Source organism: Pleurodeles waltl, chromosome 3_1 (assembly GCF_031143425.1).
Source record: "Pleurodeles waltl isolate 20211129_DDA chromosome 3_1, aPleWal1.hap1.20221129, whole genome shotgun sequence".
Classification (NCBI taxonomy): domain Eukaryota; kingdom Metazoa; phylum Chordata; class Amphibia; order Caudata; family Salamandridae; genus Pleurodeles; species Pleurodeles waltl.
This window is the reverse complement of record NC_090440.1, coordinates 2000130982-2000146363: the sequence shown is the minus strand read 5'-3', so window position 1 is coordinate 2000146363 and position 15382 is coordinate 2000130982. Positions and strand designations below refer to the sequence as shown.

At 43.6% G+C, this 15382-nt stretch overlaps 1 protein-coding gene across 1 annotated transcript in view; it reads right to left on the bottom strand.

Moving 5' to 3' along the window:
* Window positions 1–15382, bottom strand: part of MED13 (mediator complex subunit 13) — an 865231-nt gene that overhangs the window by 72552 nt on the left and 777297 nt on the right. The window contains exon 29 of the mRNA XM_069226440.1: window positions 11000–11100. Coding sequence (XP_069082541.1) covers window positions 11000–11100 — 101 coding nt within the window. The remainder of the gene's footprint in view (window positions 1–10999; window positions 11101–15382) is intronic.

Here is a 15382-nt window from a genome sequence, read left to right as displayed (position 1 = left end):
AGGGAAAATTAACTTGCAAATGCTCAATAGATTTTCACATGAGCAAATCTACACATCGTATTTACCCATGCTAAAATACAGTTCACAAAAATTTTATAGGGGTACGACATATACCATGGGTGCACTTTTGTGACTTTCTTTAAGAATTTGGGGCCACATGTAGGTAGGTTCAGATTTGTGACCTGCAAATTGCGAATGTAGGATGGTGTCCTTGACACCATCTGTGATTCGCAAGGGCTTTGCAAATGCCCACCTCATGAATAATCATGAGGTGGGTCGCAATTTGCGACCCCCTCGCGAATGGTGGCCTGCTGGAGACAGCAGACCACCATGTCTGTGACTGCTTTTCAATAAAGCAGTTTTTTTTGTAATGCAGCCCGTTTTCCTTAAAGGAAAACGAGATGCATAACAAAAACGAAAAGTGAAACGTTTTCGTTTCATTTTTTCAGAGCAGGCAAGTGGTCCGCAGGACTGCATGGGGATCCCTTCCCTTTTGCGAAAGTGTTAGCACCCATTTGAAATGAGTGCAAACTGCGATTGGTTTGCGCCCGCGTTCGCGGTCACAAAACAATCCTACATTGCACTGCGAGTTGCAATTAGGAAGGGAACACCCCTTACTAATTGCGAGTCGCAAACCCGTTTTGTGATTCGGTAACCAGGTTACTGAATCGCAAAACTGGGTTTGTGCATCGCAATGTGCTTTTTGCATGTCGCTGTTTGCGACATGCAAAAACCTACCTACATGTGGGTCTTGGTCCCTAATTAGGTCTGGTGTTAACAAAGACATTTTGTTTTTATTAAACTTCTATTTCTCTCTCTTTCGGCTGGCTTTACTGTGAGTGATCGCATTCTGCTCTTCCACAAGGAGCATATTGCCACACAAAGTAGTTTTGTTCAGTGTCAGGAACTACAGTGGCAATCAGTGACGTAACGAAACTGGAGGGTGCCCCTTTGAAAAGAACATGGAGGAGCCCCCTCTCCAGACTCACTCAGGGCAGGTGCTGTGCTGGAGGGGCCCCCTGGAGGGCGGCTGCGGGGCCTTTGTTATGCCGCTGGTGGCAACGTGTGCTTTAAGAGTTCAATAACTTTTTGGGGGGGTTTTGCCAATGTTTGTTACAATGTTGAGGGCCTGGTAGCTCCCACAACAATAAAGTGTTACAGAAGCCATGTCAAAACAAGACACGCATTGATGAAACTAAAAGACTTATAAAAATATGTTAGATCAGTTGGCTTTGTCAGTGTTTGTTTATTTTCATGCTTCCCATAATCGTGTTGAAAATGGTTACACTGATTTTCCATTAGAAATATTTTTGGGAAATACTAGCATGCATCAACACATTTTACTAAATGACACTTCATTTGCATATAATCAGAGAACATTCTGGGAGCATTATACTTAGCCTAAACTTTTCAAACGTGTGTACACGTTTTTTTTTTTTGTACTGGAACCAACGTCAGTAGTGAAGTGTGACCTTAAAACATTTATTTACAGCACTCACCCTAATAATGAAGGCTTTCAAATAATGAACCATAAATACAAGTTCGAACAGCATTATCTTTTGGAAACACATTACCTCAACTGCAGAGAATTCCACTCTCTGTAAACAAGCAGCCAAAGGGTTTGTGCTGCAGGGGGTTGGGCCTACTTGTCCCAAGGACAAAGTAAGCATAAAAACTTGTTGCCCTTGACCCCAAACAAGATGTCCCGGACGTCGGGCGATAGCAATTCCACACCCCTGGGTAGGGATATAGCTGATGCACCGCCAACATGTTGAAACATTCTTTATATGTGTGTTTGTAATATGTAAGATCAAGACTGGGGCTGGGTCTCTTTTGGACCACAATGCAACAGGAATACATTCCTGTTCATTTTTGGTAAGAAGGTATGTCTGCCACTGTGGCCTTCTGAAGATGGTAGTTTACTTCATATGGAAGAAAGGCTTGATAACGACAGGAATTCCTTGGTGGTATAGTAGTTGAAGCAGATTTGAACTTGAGAGAATATGCACACTAAACAATACTGAACATCCACCTGTCTTGTGTTATGTTTTGCCATTCTTGGATACGATTTCAAATGCTTCCCCTCCAGCCCCACCAGAGTGACTGACAGAGGGGAGGGAAGACAACCTCCTTGATTTGGTGGAGGGTTCCCAGAGCAGCTGATGTTTGTTGGCTTTCTCTGCTTCTAGAGGACTGTCTGGGTGATAGGACTGCTTTTCTGCTGCTAAAGCTGCGATTAAAGGGTTTGACCATCTGTGGAAAATAATTCCTGTCACAAGAATTCTAACAAATCGTAATTGTTTCTTTTTTTATGACAATGTTTTTTTACCATGTCCAATTCCAGTTCAATCGGGCCATCTCATCTGCATGAGATCCAAAAATGGAATTTCCAGATAAAGGCAGGTTAAAGATTCTCTGCTGTGATTCAGGATTTAAGCCTTTTGTCCTCAACCAGCCATAGCGTCTAAGGCATGTCCCATGGCAATGTCCATGGGCAGATGGGTCAGTCTCATTTGCTGCTGCACATATGATCTGATTTGACACAATCATGTCCTCCTTAAGGATCTCTTGAAAATCCTGCCAATCTTCTACAGATAGCTTTTTGGTTTGTTACACTTGTGGTTTTAATGCAAATTTTCCGTTCCACAATTATTTGCCTTGTCCTGTGGAACACTAGATGAAGGTGCAATGATGTGAGGCTTCTTTGCAGCAGTTATCGTTTAATAAGTAGGAGATACAATCTCAAAAAGACGGTCTTGATTCGATGCCTAATAATTTTTCAGCAAATTGGAAGGCGCAACCTTTGCAGAAACGTGTCAGAAACTACTGCACTGACAGGTTCAAAGGACCTCCTAATATGGCTATAAAGGCTTTAAAGACGCCCTGTGGTAAAGTGTTAAAAACAAAAAACCAACATATTAGTGGTAGGCGCTGAGATAGGAATGTTCAATTTCATATTTTAAAGCGCTTGCTATATATATATATATATATAAATATAAAACACCAACGTTGCCAGACATCCGAGGCTGCTAATTCAGTAGCGGTCCGATCCTCCTGTTACATGCAGAAAGTTCCCGGACACCAAATGGAGGTCCAAAAAAACCTTTTATTCACCAATGCTTCCCCCCAGAACAACGCGTTTCAGCTGTAGCCTTGATCACGTAACAATTGAGTGTCTCACAAACCAACTATATACCACACCCAGCATACACATAAGGACAAAAATAAAAGAAGGACTATCAGGTCACCCAACTAGCCCACAGTGTGCAAATGTCAGCACCATCTTGGAATGTCTAGAATGGCCCATAAGCTATACCAAAGTTGATCTTACAATTACAAAATTATCCACATTATTTGCTCTCTTTGTACATAAATTCATTGAATCTCAATATAATCATTCAAATAACTTACATATTGCATATAAAATATTAAATATTACATAATAAATACTGTTAATAACCCAAATGGTCCAGAGCAGTTTTCTACATTCATTACATATATGGTATTAAATATTAACTATTAATTAATTATTATTAATATCCAAAAAAGTCCAAAACAATTTTTCGAAAACATATGCACCGAATACCATTCTGTTCCTTAAAATATCCACATTAATTACTCTCCATGACCTAATTAATTATAATCATTTGATTGACATCCATATTAAATATTTAAATATTTTAAATGCTGTAAATATCAAAAGATAAATCAAATATACCTAGACAGCCCTATATTAATATTCAAAACAATTCCTATACATGTGTTTTTGTACATAAATTCATTGAATCTCAATATAATCATTCAAATAACTTACATATTGCATATCAAATATTACATATTAAATACTGTTAATACCCAAATGGTCCTTATGGTCCTTATGTGTATGCTGGGTGTGGTATATAGTTGGTTTGTGAGACACTTGTTACGTGATCAAGGCTACGGCTGAAACGCGTTGTTCTGGGAGGAAGCATTGGTGAATAAAAGTTTTAGGGATATATATATATATATATATATATATATATATATATATATATATATATATATATATATCGCATGCCATCGAACATATATATATATATATATATGGAAAATGTCACTTACCCAGTGTACATCTGTTCGTGGCATTAGTCGTTGCAGATTCACATGCTGTGCACATCCCGCCATCTGGTGTTGGGCTCGGAGTGTTACAGGTTGTTTTTCTTCGCCGAAGTCTTTTCGAGTCACGAGATCGAGGGACTCCTCCCATTTCGACTCCATTGCGCATGGGCGTCGACTCCATCTTAGATTGTTTTTCCCCGCAGAGGGTGAGGTAGGAGTTGTGTATACTAGTAATAGTGCCCATGCAATGGAGTGAATACGTATGTACATAATGTAGTTTAAAGTAATATATTTACAAATTTACAAACGTTTAAGATCAACTTCTAAACGGCAACAGGCTCACGGGGAGCCGGGTGGGCGCATGTGAATCTGCAGCGACTAATGCCACAAACAGATGTACACTGGGTAAGTGACATTTTCTGTTCGATGGCATGTGTAGTTGCAGATACACATGCTGTGCATAGACTAGTAAGCAGTTATCTCCCCAAAAGCGGTGGTTCAGCCTTTAGGAGTTGAAGTTGTTTGAAACAATGTTCGTAATACTGCTTGACCTACTGTGGCTTGTTGTGCCATTAACACATCTACACAGTAATGTTGGGTAAATGTATGAGGCGTAGACCATGTAGCTGCCTTACATATTTCAGTCATTGGAATATTACCTAGAAAGGCCATGGTAGCACCTTTCTTTCTAGTTGAGTGTGCTTTTGGTGTAATAGGCAGTTCTCTTTTTGCTTTAAGATAGCAGCTTTGAATACACTTAACTATCCATCTAGCAATGCCTTGTTTAGAAATTGGATTTCCTGTATGAGGTTTTTGGAAAGCAACAAATAATTGTTTTGTTTTCCAAATTAGTTTTGTTCTGTCAATGTATTACATTAACGCTCTTTTGATGTCTAATGTATGTAGTGCTCTCTCAGCTACGGAATCTGGTTTTGGGAAGAACACTGGTAATTCCACTGTTTGATTCAAGTGGAACGGTGATATAACTTTTGGTAAAAATTTAGGATTTGTCCATAGAACTACTTTATGCTTGTGTATTTGAATAAATGGTTCTTGTATGGTAAACGCTTGAATCTCACTCACTCTTCTCAGAGATGTGATGGCAATTAAAAATGCAACTTTCCATGTTAAGTATTGCATTTCACAAGAGTGCATGGGCTCAAAAGGTGGACCCATGAGTCGTGTTAAGACAATGTTGAGGTTCCATGAAGGAACTGGTGGTGTTCTTGGTGGTATAATTCTCTTTAGGCCTTCCATAAATGCTTTTATGACTGGAATCCTAAATAGTGAAGTTGAGTGCGTAATTTGCAGGTAAGCTGAAATTGCGGTAAGATGCATCTTTATGGATGAAAAAGCTAGCTTTGACTTTTGCAAATGTAGTAAGTATCCTACGATGTCTTTGGCAGATGCGTGTAAGGGTTGAATTTGATTATTATGGCAGTAATAATCAAATCTTTTCCACTTATTTGCATAGCAATGTCTAGTGGTAGGTTTTCTAGCTTGTTTTATGACCTCCATACATTCTTGTGTAAGGTCTAGGTGTCCGAATTCTAGGACTTCAGGAGCCAAATGGCTAGATTCAGCGATGCTGGATTTGGATGTCTGATTTGTTGTTTGTGTTGTGTTAACAGATCTGGTCTGTTTGGTAGTTTGACATGAGGCACTACTGAGAGGTCTAGTAGTGTTGTGTACCACGGTTGTCTTGCCCATGTTGGCGCTATCAGTATGAGTTTGTTTTGACTCAATTTGTTTACCAGATATGGCAGGAGTGGGAGAGGGCGAAGAGCGTAAGCAAATATCCCTGACCAGCTCATCCATAATGCATTGCCCTGAGACTGATCTTGTGGGAACCTGGATGCGAAGTTTTGGCATTTTGCGTTTTCTTTTGTTGCAAATAGATCTATTTGTGGAGTTCCCCACTTTTGGAAGTAAGTGTTTAGTATTTGCAGGTGTATCTCCCATTCGTGGATCTGTTGGTGATCCCGAGAGAGATTGTCTGCTAACTGGTTCTGAATTCCTGGAATAAATTGTGCTATTAGGCGAATGTGGTTGTGAATCGCCCAATGCCATATTTTCTGTGCCAGGAGACACAACTGTGTTGAGTGTGTTCCTCCCTGTTTGTTTAGGTAATACATTGTTGTCTGTTTTGACAAGAATGTGTTTGTGGCTTACTATGGGTTGAAATGCTTTCAGCGCTAGAAATACTGCTAATAGTTCCAAGTGATTTATGTGAAACTGTTTTTGCCGATTGTCCCATTGTCCCTGGATGCTGTGCTGATTGAGGTGTGCTCCCCACCCTATCATGGAGGCATCTGGTATCACGTATTGTGGCACTGGGACTTGGAAAGGCCGCCCTTGGTTTAGATTTATACTGTTCCACCATTGAAGCGAGGTGTATGTTTGGCGGTCTATCAACACCAGATCTAGAAGTTGACCCTGTGCTTGTGACCATTGTGATGCTAGGCACTGTTGTAAGGGCCTCATGTGTAACCTTGCGTTTGGGACAATGGCTATGCATGAGGACATCATGCCTAGTAGTTTCATCACCATTTTGACTTGGATACATGGCCTGTATTACATTGTGAAAAGCATGAACCCTTTGTGGGCTTGGAGTGGCAATCCCTTTTGCTGTGATTATTGTCGCCCCTAAGTATTGCTGTGTTTGACACGGCAGAAGGTGTGACTTTGTGTAGTTGATTGAGAAACCTAACTTGTGTAGGGTTTCTATGACGTACTGTGTGTGTTGTGAACACTGCTGTAGCGTGCTGGTTTTGATTAACCAATCGTCTAGGTACGGGAATACATGTATTTGCTGCCTTCTGATATGTGCAGCTACTACTGCCAGGCATTTTGTAAAAACTCTTGGCGCAGTTGTTATTCCGAATGGCAACACCTTGAATTGGTAATGTACCCCTTGGAATACAAACCTTAAGTACTTTCTGTGCGAAGGATGTATCGGTATATGGAAATATGCATCCTTTAAGTCTAGTGTTGTCATGTAGTCTTGTTGTTTGAGCAGTGGGATTACGTCCTGTAATGTCACCATGTGAAAGTGATCTGATTTGATGTAAGTATTTAATGTTCTGAGATCTAGAATAGGTCTTAGACTTGTTTTTTTGGGGTATGAGAAAATACAGAGTAAACTCCTGTCCCTTTTTGTTGGTTTGGTACTAATTCTATTGCTTCTTTCAGTAGCAAAGCCTGAACTTCTAGTCCTAGAAGATCTATATGTTGTTTCGACATATTGTGTGTTTTCGGTGGGACGTTTGGAGGGAATTTGAGAAATTCGATGCAATAACCATGTTGGATAATTGCTAGGACCCAAGTGTCTGTTGTTATTTCCTCCCAATGTTTGTAAAACTTGGTTAGTCTCCCCCCCACAGGTGTTGTGTGTTGGGGATTTGTGACTTGGAAGTCACTGTTTGGTTTGAGGAGTTTTGTGACTTTGGAACTTTACTCTATTCCTTTGAAATTGTCCCCCTCTAAATTGTCCCCGAAAACTTCCCCGCTGATACTGGCTCTGGTAAGTGGGTCTTGTTTGTGAGGTTGTGGGTTCTATGCTTTGTCTTTGAAACCCCCCTCGAAACTGTGTCTTTCTAAATGTGCCTCTGCTCTGTGGGGAGTAGAGTGCACCCATGGCTTTGGCTGTGTCCGTATCTTTTTTCAGTTTTTCAATCGCAGTGTCCACCTCCGGCCCAAACAACTGCTGTCCGTTGAATGGCATATTCAGCACAGCTTGCTGTATTTCTGGTTTAAGTCCTGATGTACGCAGCCATGCATTTCTCCTTATTGTTACTGCTGTGTTGACAGTTCTAGCAGCTGTATCTGCAGCATCCATTGCTGACCGCATCTGATTGTTGGAGATACTCTGTCCTTCTTCTACAACTTGCTGCGCTCGCTTTTGGAACTCCTTGGGCAAATGTTCTATAAAGTGTTGCATTTCATCCCAATGGGCCCTATCGTATCTGGCCAGCAAAGCCTGTGAATTTGCAATACGCCACTGGTTTGCTGCCTGCGCTGCTACCCTTTTGCCTGCTGTGTCAAATTTGCGACTTTCTTTATCTGGAGGTGGTGCATCTCCTGAAGTATGTGAGTTTGCTCTCTTGCGCGCTGCCCCTACTACAACTGAGTCAGGTGTTAGCTGTTGTGTGATGTAAACGGGGTCTGTTGGTGGCGGTTTATATTTTTTCTCCACTCTTGGAGTAATGGCTCTTCCTTTAACAGGCTCCTCAAACACTTGTTTGGAGTGTTTTAACATTCCGATGGGGAGACTCTGATATTGGCTGTGTGTGGACGACAGTGTGTTAAAAAGGAAGTCATCTTCAATGGGCTCTGTATGCAGGCTGACATTATGAAATGCCGCTGCTCTCGACACCACCTGTGCGTATGCTGTACTATCCTCTGGTGGTGACGGTCTAGCTGGATAACATTATGGACTATTACCTGACACTGGTGCGTCATAAAGGTCCCATGCGTCAGTGTCATCTTGACTCATTGTTGTATGCGTTGGTGATTGCATCATTGGTGGAGTGGCTATTGGTGATGGTTGCAGAGAGCGTTGTGGAGATGGTGGCGGGGTTACTTGTTTAGCCACCTTTGCTTGTGGCTGCTTGTCTTTTTCTTGGAAGGCATGTTTGCGTTTCATTCTAATTGGAGGGAGAGTACTGATCTTCCCTGTTTCTTTTTGGATATGGAGCCTTCTTTGTGTGTAGTCTGGCTCTATTGCCTCTAATTCCCGTCCAAATCTATGTGTCTTCATTTGTGTGGACAGTCCTTGTTCCTCAGTGTAGGAACTTCTTTTCGGTTCCGAGGCCGGATGTTTCAGTATCGAAACCTTTTCGGCTGCTTTTTTCGGTTCCAACGAAACCTTTTTTACTTTTGGTGTCGTGATCTCTCGCTGCGTACCCATCTCGGTGCCGCTTTCTCGGTGCCGAATCTGCTCGGAGCCACTATCTCAGGCCCGAGATTGCTGCGTGGCAGTATCTCGACCGGAGTCGGATGACTTCGTCACCAGCGTGCCCTTTTTAGGTGCCGATGATCGGTCACCTATTTTTCGGGTTAAGCCATGGCCTGTTGGCGGTGGCGTCCCCTGGGCTTTAGTAGTCTTTTCGTGAGTTTTTTGTTTCAACGTCTTACTCACGGTTTTCAGCGTTTCCTCGGGATCGACCTCCTCTGAGTCCGATTCGTGGATGGTGAATGCTTCTTCATCCTCCTCGAAACGCCCTGATCCTGTCGGTGCCGACGCCATTTGCAGTCTTCTTGCTCTTCGGTCTCTTAGTGTCTTTCTGGACCGAAACGCTCGACAGGCTTCACAAGTATCCTCCTTGTGTTCTGGCGACAAACACAAGTTACAGACCATGTGCTGATCTGTATAAGGATACTTGTTATGGCATTTTGGACAGAAGCGGAATGGGGTCCGTTCCATCAGCCTTGAAGAGACACGTGGCCGGGCCGACCAGGCCCCGACGGGGGATCGAAAAAACCCCGAAGGGCCACCGGAGCTCTTCAAATGTCGGTGTCGATCTGTTGTAACTAACCAGATACCGAACGCAAACAATACCGACGATTTTTCCGAGATTCTAACTAACTTTTCGACCCGAAACACGGAGCGAAAAGGAACACGTCTGAACCCGATGGCGGAAAAAAAACAATCTAAGATGGAGTCGACGCCCATGCGCAATGGAGTCGAAATGGGAGGAGTCCCTCGATCTCGTGACTCGAAAAGACTTCTTCGAAGAAAAACAACAACAACTTGTAACACTCCGAGCCCAACACCAGATGGCGGGATGTGCACAGCAGGTGTATCTGCAGCTACACATGCCATCGAACATATATACACACACGCACGCACGCCTTTCGGCAACAGCATGCCTTGTTTACAGGTAAGTAAGAGCAGGTATGAGTGAGCCAGTGCTTTTTAAATACACAGTCATGTGACTTCAATAACCAAACTCCAACTCCCATAATGCATAGTTCAATTTAAATAACTTCCTGAGCTGGAGCGCTTAATTTCCATATAGCGGCAATAGCGTGACAGGCACTTCAGTTCACCATACAAATATTCTTATGTGCATTAGGTATCCATTACTTGATAGTCCACTTGCTTTTACAGTTGCTACCCAGCTAGCAAAGCACACAGGAATTCCGCACATGGGTGGTTCAATTCAGAGTTTCTGACTATTGATGAGGAGCATCTGAAAGACGAGCTGCAGTTGCACTTCTGGTTAACTTGACACCGCTCTCTAAACAGGGTAGTGACATTTAATGATGCAGGCACTTGGAAATATGAGGTAGACGCTTAATACTATGGGATTGACATATGAATAAGGTAGCAAATTAAAATGACAATTAAGTAATAAGAGGACACAATCAAATTCCATTAAAGAATGCCTGAATTTCACACAAGGGAACAATGCTGGTGGTACTAGATATACGAGGGTGCCATCATTCTTTGGCACCAACTGGCATCCTCAGAGTAGTGAAAATATAATGATTCTCACCTTGGCATGCTAGGATAATTTCCAGGATGAATATTTTGATGGCAGAATGTAGGTTATTTCTACAGATAATCCAAACTACAAATAAAATAGCTTTTAGACCAAATGATGGAATGGATTTGAGTAAATAGCAATTGTTTTTACTAACAGTGTTGATATCCTGAAAGGGAATAGTGTTTTCTAAGCTAGTGTTATCTACTGTGGTGATACTGTGAAGTGTACCATAGGTTACTGTTCATATTACTGACAAGGTAGTTTGGCATTCCATATAAAATTGGGTTAACAATGCATTTAGACAGCTCTTTACTTTTGAAAGTGGATAAGAAATCTAAAGAAAATTGTTAATTTGCATAAATATCTCCAGTTAATATGCAGGTGAAAACAGCAGTTAGTCAAGCAACTACCTGAGAACATCTGAAGTTTGATTTGAGTCGAGAGGGTGGGAGTGTTTAATATGAAGCAGCTCATCTGATTGCACTGAAGGCACATGGAGGTGCAAAGAAGCCTAAAAAAAAACAAAAAATGTATATGAATATTCTGGAGGAAGCAATTACTTTGCATCAATGATTCCTGTACTATGCGTCTTAAACAGGTTTGCATATCATTGACAATCAGAAGCGTACAATTAAACATTAGACTTCTGTAAAAGCCCGACATTCAGGTTTGCGTAACAGACAGTAAAGATGTGAATAGAAGAGATAGGGACCGAGCCTGAGGGATGGGCGCCAATAGCCAATGTCATCCCATAAGCTTCTCCCCAGCCATGCCACACACAAAGGATAAGGAAACCTTGACCAATCAATCCACACATACCCACTTTCCAGGAATGGAGACTAAAATCAACCTGATGAAGTGAGGGGCTGAAATCCCACCAAATGGAAGCACCCCATGCTCATTCAAAACATTAGCTTCTACAAGCTCAACAAACGTCAGAGATGACAATCTTAATTTTAAGTGGTTCCTGCTAATAATGTAGGTAACATGCTCAGCATATACAGATTACATCATTTTATAAATCCATTCATTTAAATCATCACTATCCATTTTTAAGGAGACCATTTTTTCTTAAGAATATCAGGATTCAAACTGAATACTGATCAATCCAAAATTATTCCCTAAATATACTTTGTTTAAAAGCTATGAGATGAGCTGCTTTTAACTTTGAATAGCTATCAAATACTATAAGATAGGATTTTCTACCTTATGTTACTAACAAACGAGTTACTTACCTTAGGTAACATTTTTTCTCGTAGAGACTATATAACCACAGACTTCTCATCTTGTGAATTTCCCCAGGCACTGGACTGGATCTGTGAACTTTCAGAGTCATTTCCGCAGGTGCTGTTGTGTGGTTCAGCATTCGGTACGTCCCACCATGGATATGATGTTGGGGTCACTATATGTGCACCACCTCCACGTGCTGATGTCAGTTTCTTTCTGCTCTCCGTCCGTGCTGACAGACATGGAGCCACTAAAATCCAGACTTTAGTTACAATCTTATTAATGGCTGATGTGAGTGAATGCCACAGAACAGTAAGGAGGGTGGGTTGGGAAGAAATCTGCAGTTAGAGTATCGGAAAAGGCATTAATGAAGAGAAGTAACTTGTTCTTCTGATAGAGACTTCTAACCGCAGATTGCTCATCTTGTGAATAAATACCAAAGCAATACCTCACATGTGGTGGGATTGTGGAAAGACAGCAGTAAACCCTGCAGACCAAACTGCATGGTAGACGATGTAGGTGATGTCAGTGACCCCTCCGGATAAGTGGTTATGCCAGAAAGCTATTTGGGCTAATTAGGGACTCCCTTGAGGGTGGGTCCCCAGATTAGTCGTGCAAAACTCCACCAGGACCTCTCTACAAAGACATCTTCTGCTCCTGGTCTCTGGAACCGCTGCTGGGCTACACACGAATCAAACAAGACTTCACCACCTGAGACGACCTCTCCTTGCACCATTGTTTCAGCAGCTCCTGTCAGCATTATGCAACATCTCTATGGCTGTGCATTCTCTGGGTTCAGCAATACTTCAGCTGTACGAAGAAGGAAGGACTCTCCTTTGGAGTGAAGGAGTCACTCTCCTGCATCCACAAGCACCTAAGGCAACAACATCTGGCTGGCGGGTGGTGGGTTCCAATGGTACTTCCACCTTATACCATGTCCAGGGTTCCCCTATTAGTGAAATGTAGGCAGCGTCTAGAAGCCCAGCTCTCTAGAGGTAGCTGTGGATAAGCAACCAAGGCTTATCTCGGAGACATGCAAAGCTCATGCAATACCACTATAGTCACACAGCACTTACAAACATGAAAGAACCACACAGTGTTACATAAAATAAAGGTACTTTATTTTAGTGACAATTACCAAATGTACTAGGAAGGCAACTCTCCAATAGGAAGTAAGTAAAACACACTAAATATGTACGCTAGTCATCAGAAATAAGCATTAAAAAAACAATAGAAAATAGTGCAATAGCAATAGTGACCGGAGGGGGACCCCAAACCATACCCTTAAACAAAAAAAAAAAACAAAAAAAAAAAAACGGAATGCAAATGCAGGAACACCCCCCGCCCCCTCACCCACGTAAGTGGAATCTGTAAAGGGGAGCTGGAGGAACTAGGAACCCCAAAAGGTAAGTACCTCAGTGCCCCCCCGCTCCCTTCCCTCCCTCAGAGACCAGGAAGAAAGAAGTTACTGTTTTTAACCCAAAAGGACTGAAAAGAAGGATAACTCACCACCCAGACAAGACTGCAAGAAACCAGCGGTGAATCCTGAAGAAGGAAGACCAGAAAGAGAGGGAGACCAAGTCCAGAACTCGTGGAAGTGTCTGGTGGTGGCAGGAGCCACTATCCACCCATCTGTGTTTGCATGAGTTGGTCGATGGTAGGACAAAGACGGTCAGCAATGCAGCCTGACATCGCCTTCCTCACAGAAACCTGGACCAACCCCTCCTCGGGAACCAGACACAGCCATTGCCACCCCCAAGCGATACAAACTCCAACGCAAAGACCGCCTCAACAGGCCAGGTGGTGGCATCGCCATCCTACACAGGGACACCATCAAAGTCACCACCAGCTCCCAAGACATTATTGACAACACAGAACACATGCACTTCCTAATCCACATTAACAACAACTCCACCCTCAGAGGTACACTAATCTACAGACCACCAGGACCACGCCCCGCCTTCTACGACACCATCGCCGATACCATCAGCTCCCACGCCCCTCACCTCCACAGACTACATCCTCCTCTGTGATTTCAACTTTCACTTGGAGAACTTTCAAGACCACAACTCTACCTCCCTCAGACAACCTTACCAACCTTGGACTCAAACAACTGGTCACTGCACCCACCCACTCAGCAGGACACACGCTCAACGCAATTTTCAGCTCAAGCCAACACATAGCCTACACCCACACCACCGAACTCCTCTGGACTGACCACCACTGCATCCACTTCTTCACCAAACCCCCCACACACACCACCATCAACACACCACACCCTACCGCATGTGGGACAAGATCCCCACAGAACGCCTGAACTCCCAACTGGCTCACAACCTCCCCCCCCCCCCCCCCACCCACACCAACGACCCCAATGCAGGAGCGCACAACCTCTCTAAATGGATCACTACCTGCGCAGACACACTAGGCCCCCCTCAGAAAACACATTGCCACCCGCAACATCAAGAACGCCCCATGGTTCACCCCCGAACTCCAAGCGCAAATGCCACCAAGTGGAGAAAATATGGCGACAAGAACCCTCTACAACCAACTTCTCCACCCTCAAAGCCACCATTCGCACCCATCACCAACTCATACGCACCGCCAAAAGAGATCACTAGAAGACACGCCTTGATAACTTTCAAAACAGCAAAGAACCCTTCACCATCATCAAAGAACTAGCCAAACTCAAAGCCAGCAACATAGACCCCCCCCCACCCACACAGCCCCTATGTGACGCCCTCTCCAACCAGTTCCGACCCGGAGATCCACTCCAACTATTGATCCATCTCCCTCCTTCCCGCCAAGGTTGCTGAGAAACTAGTCAACGCCCGCCTATCCCACTTCCTCGAAGAAACCTACACTCTTGACCCCTCACAATCCAGGTTCCGCAAGAACCACAGCACGGAAACCGCCATCATCGCATGCACTGACGACATCAGGACCAAAGTCGACAAAGCAAGACTGTCGCACTCATCCTCCTAGACCTCTCTGCAGCCTTTGACACTGTCTGCCACCACACACTCCGCACACGCCTCCACATCATAGGAATTCGCCACAAAGCCTTAGACTGGCTCACCTCCTTCCTCACCGACCGGACCCAGAGAGTCCGCCTTCCACTCCACCGCTACCAAGATCATCTGCGGAGTCCCCCAAGGTTCCTCCCTCAGCCCCACACTCTTCAAAATGTACATGATCCCCCCTGGCCAACATCCTCCGACCACATGGAATCACTATCCTCTCCTACGCAGATGACACCAAACTCATCCTCTGCCTCACCCCCAACCCCACCACTGGCAAAACCAACCTACACGCTGCTCTCCTCGACACCGCCAACTGGATGACAACTAACCACCTCAAACTTAACTCCAACAAAACCGAGATCATCATCTTCGGCCCCAACAAAACCATATGGGACGACTCCTGGTGGACCACCGCCCTAGGCCCCGCACCCACCCACAGACGCAACCTCAGCATCATCCTGGACCACTCCCTCTCCATGACAACAAATCAATGCACTAACCTCCTCCTGCTTCCACTGCTGCACTCTTTTTTTTAAATAAAAA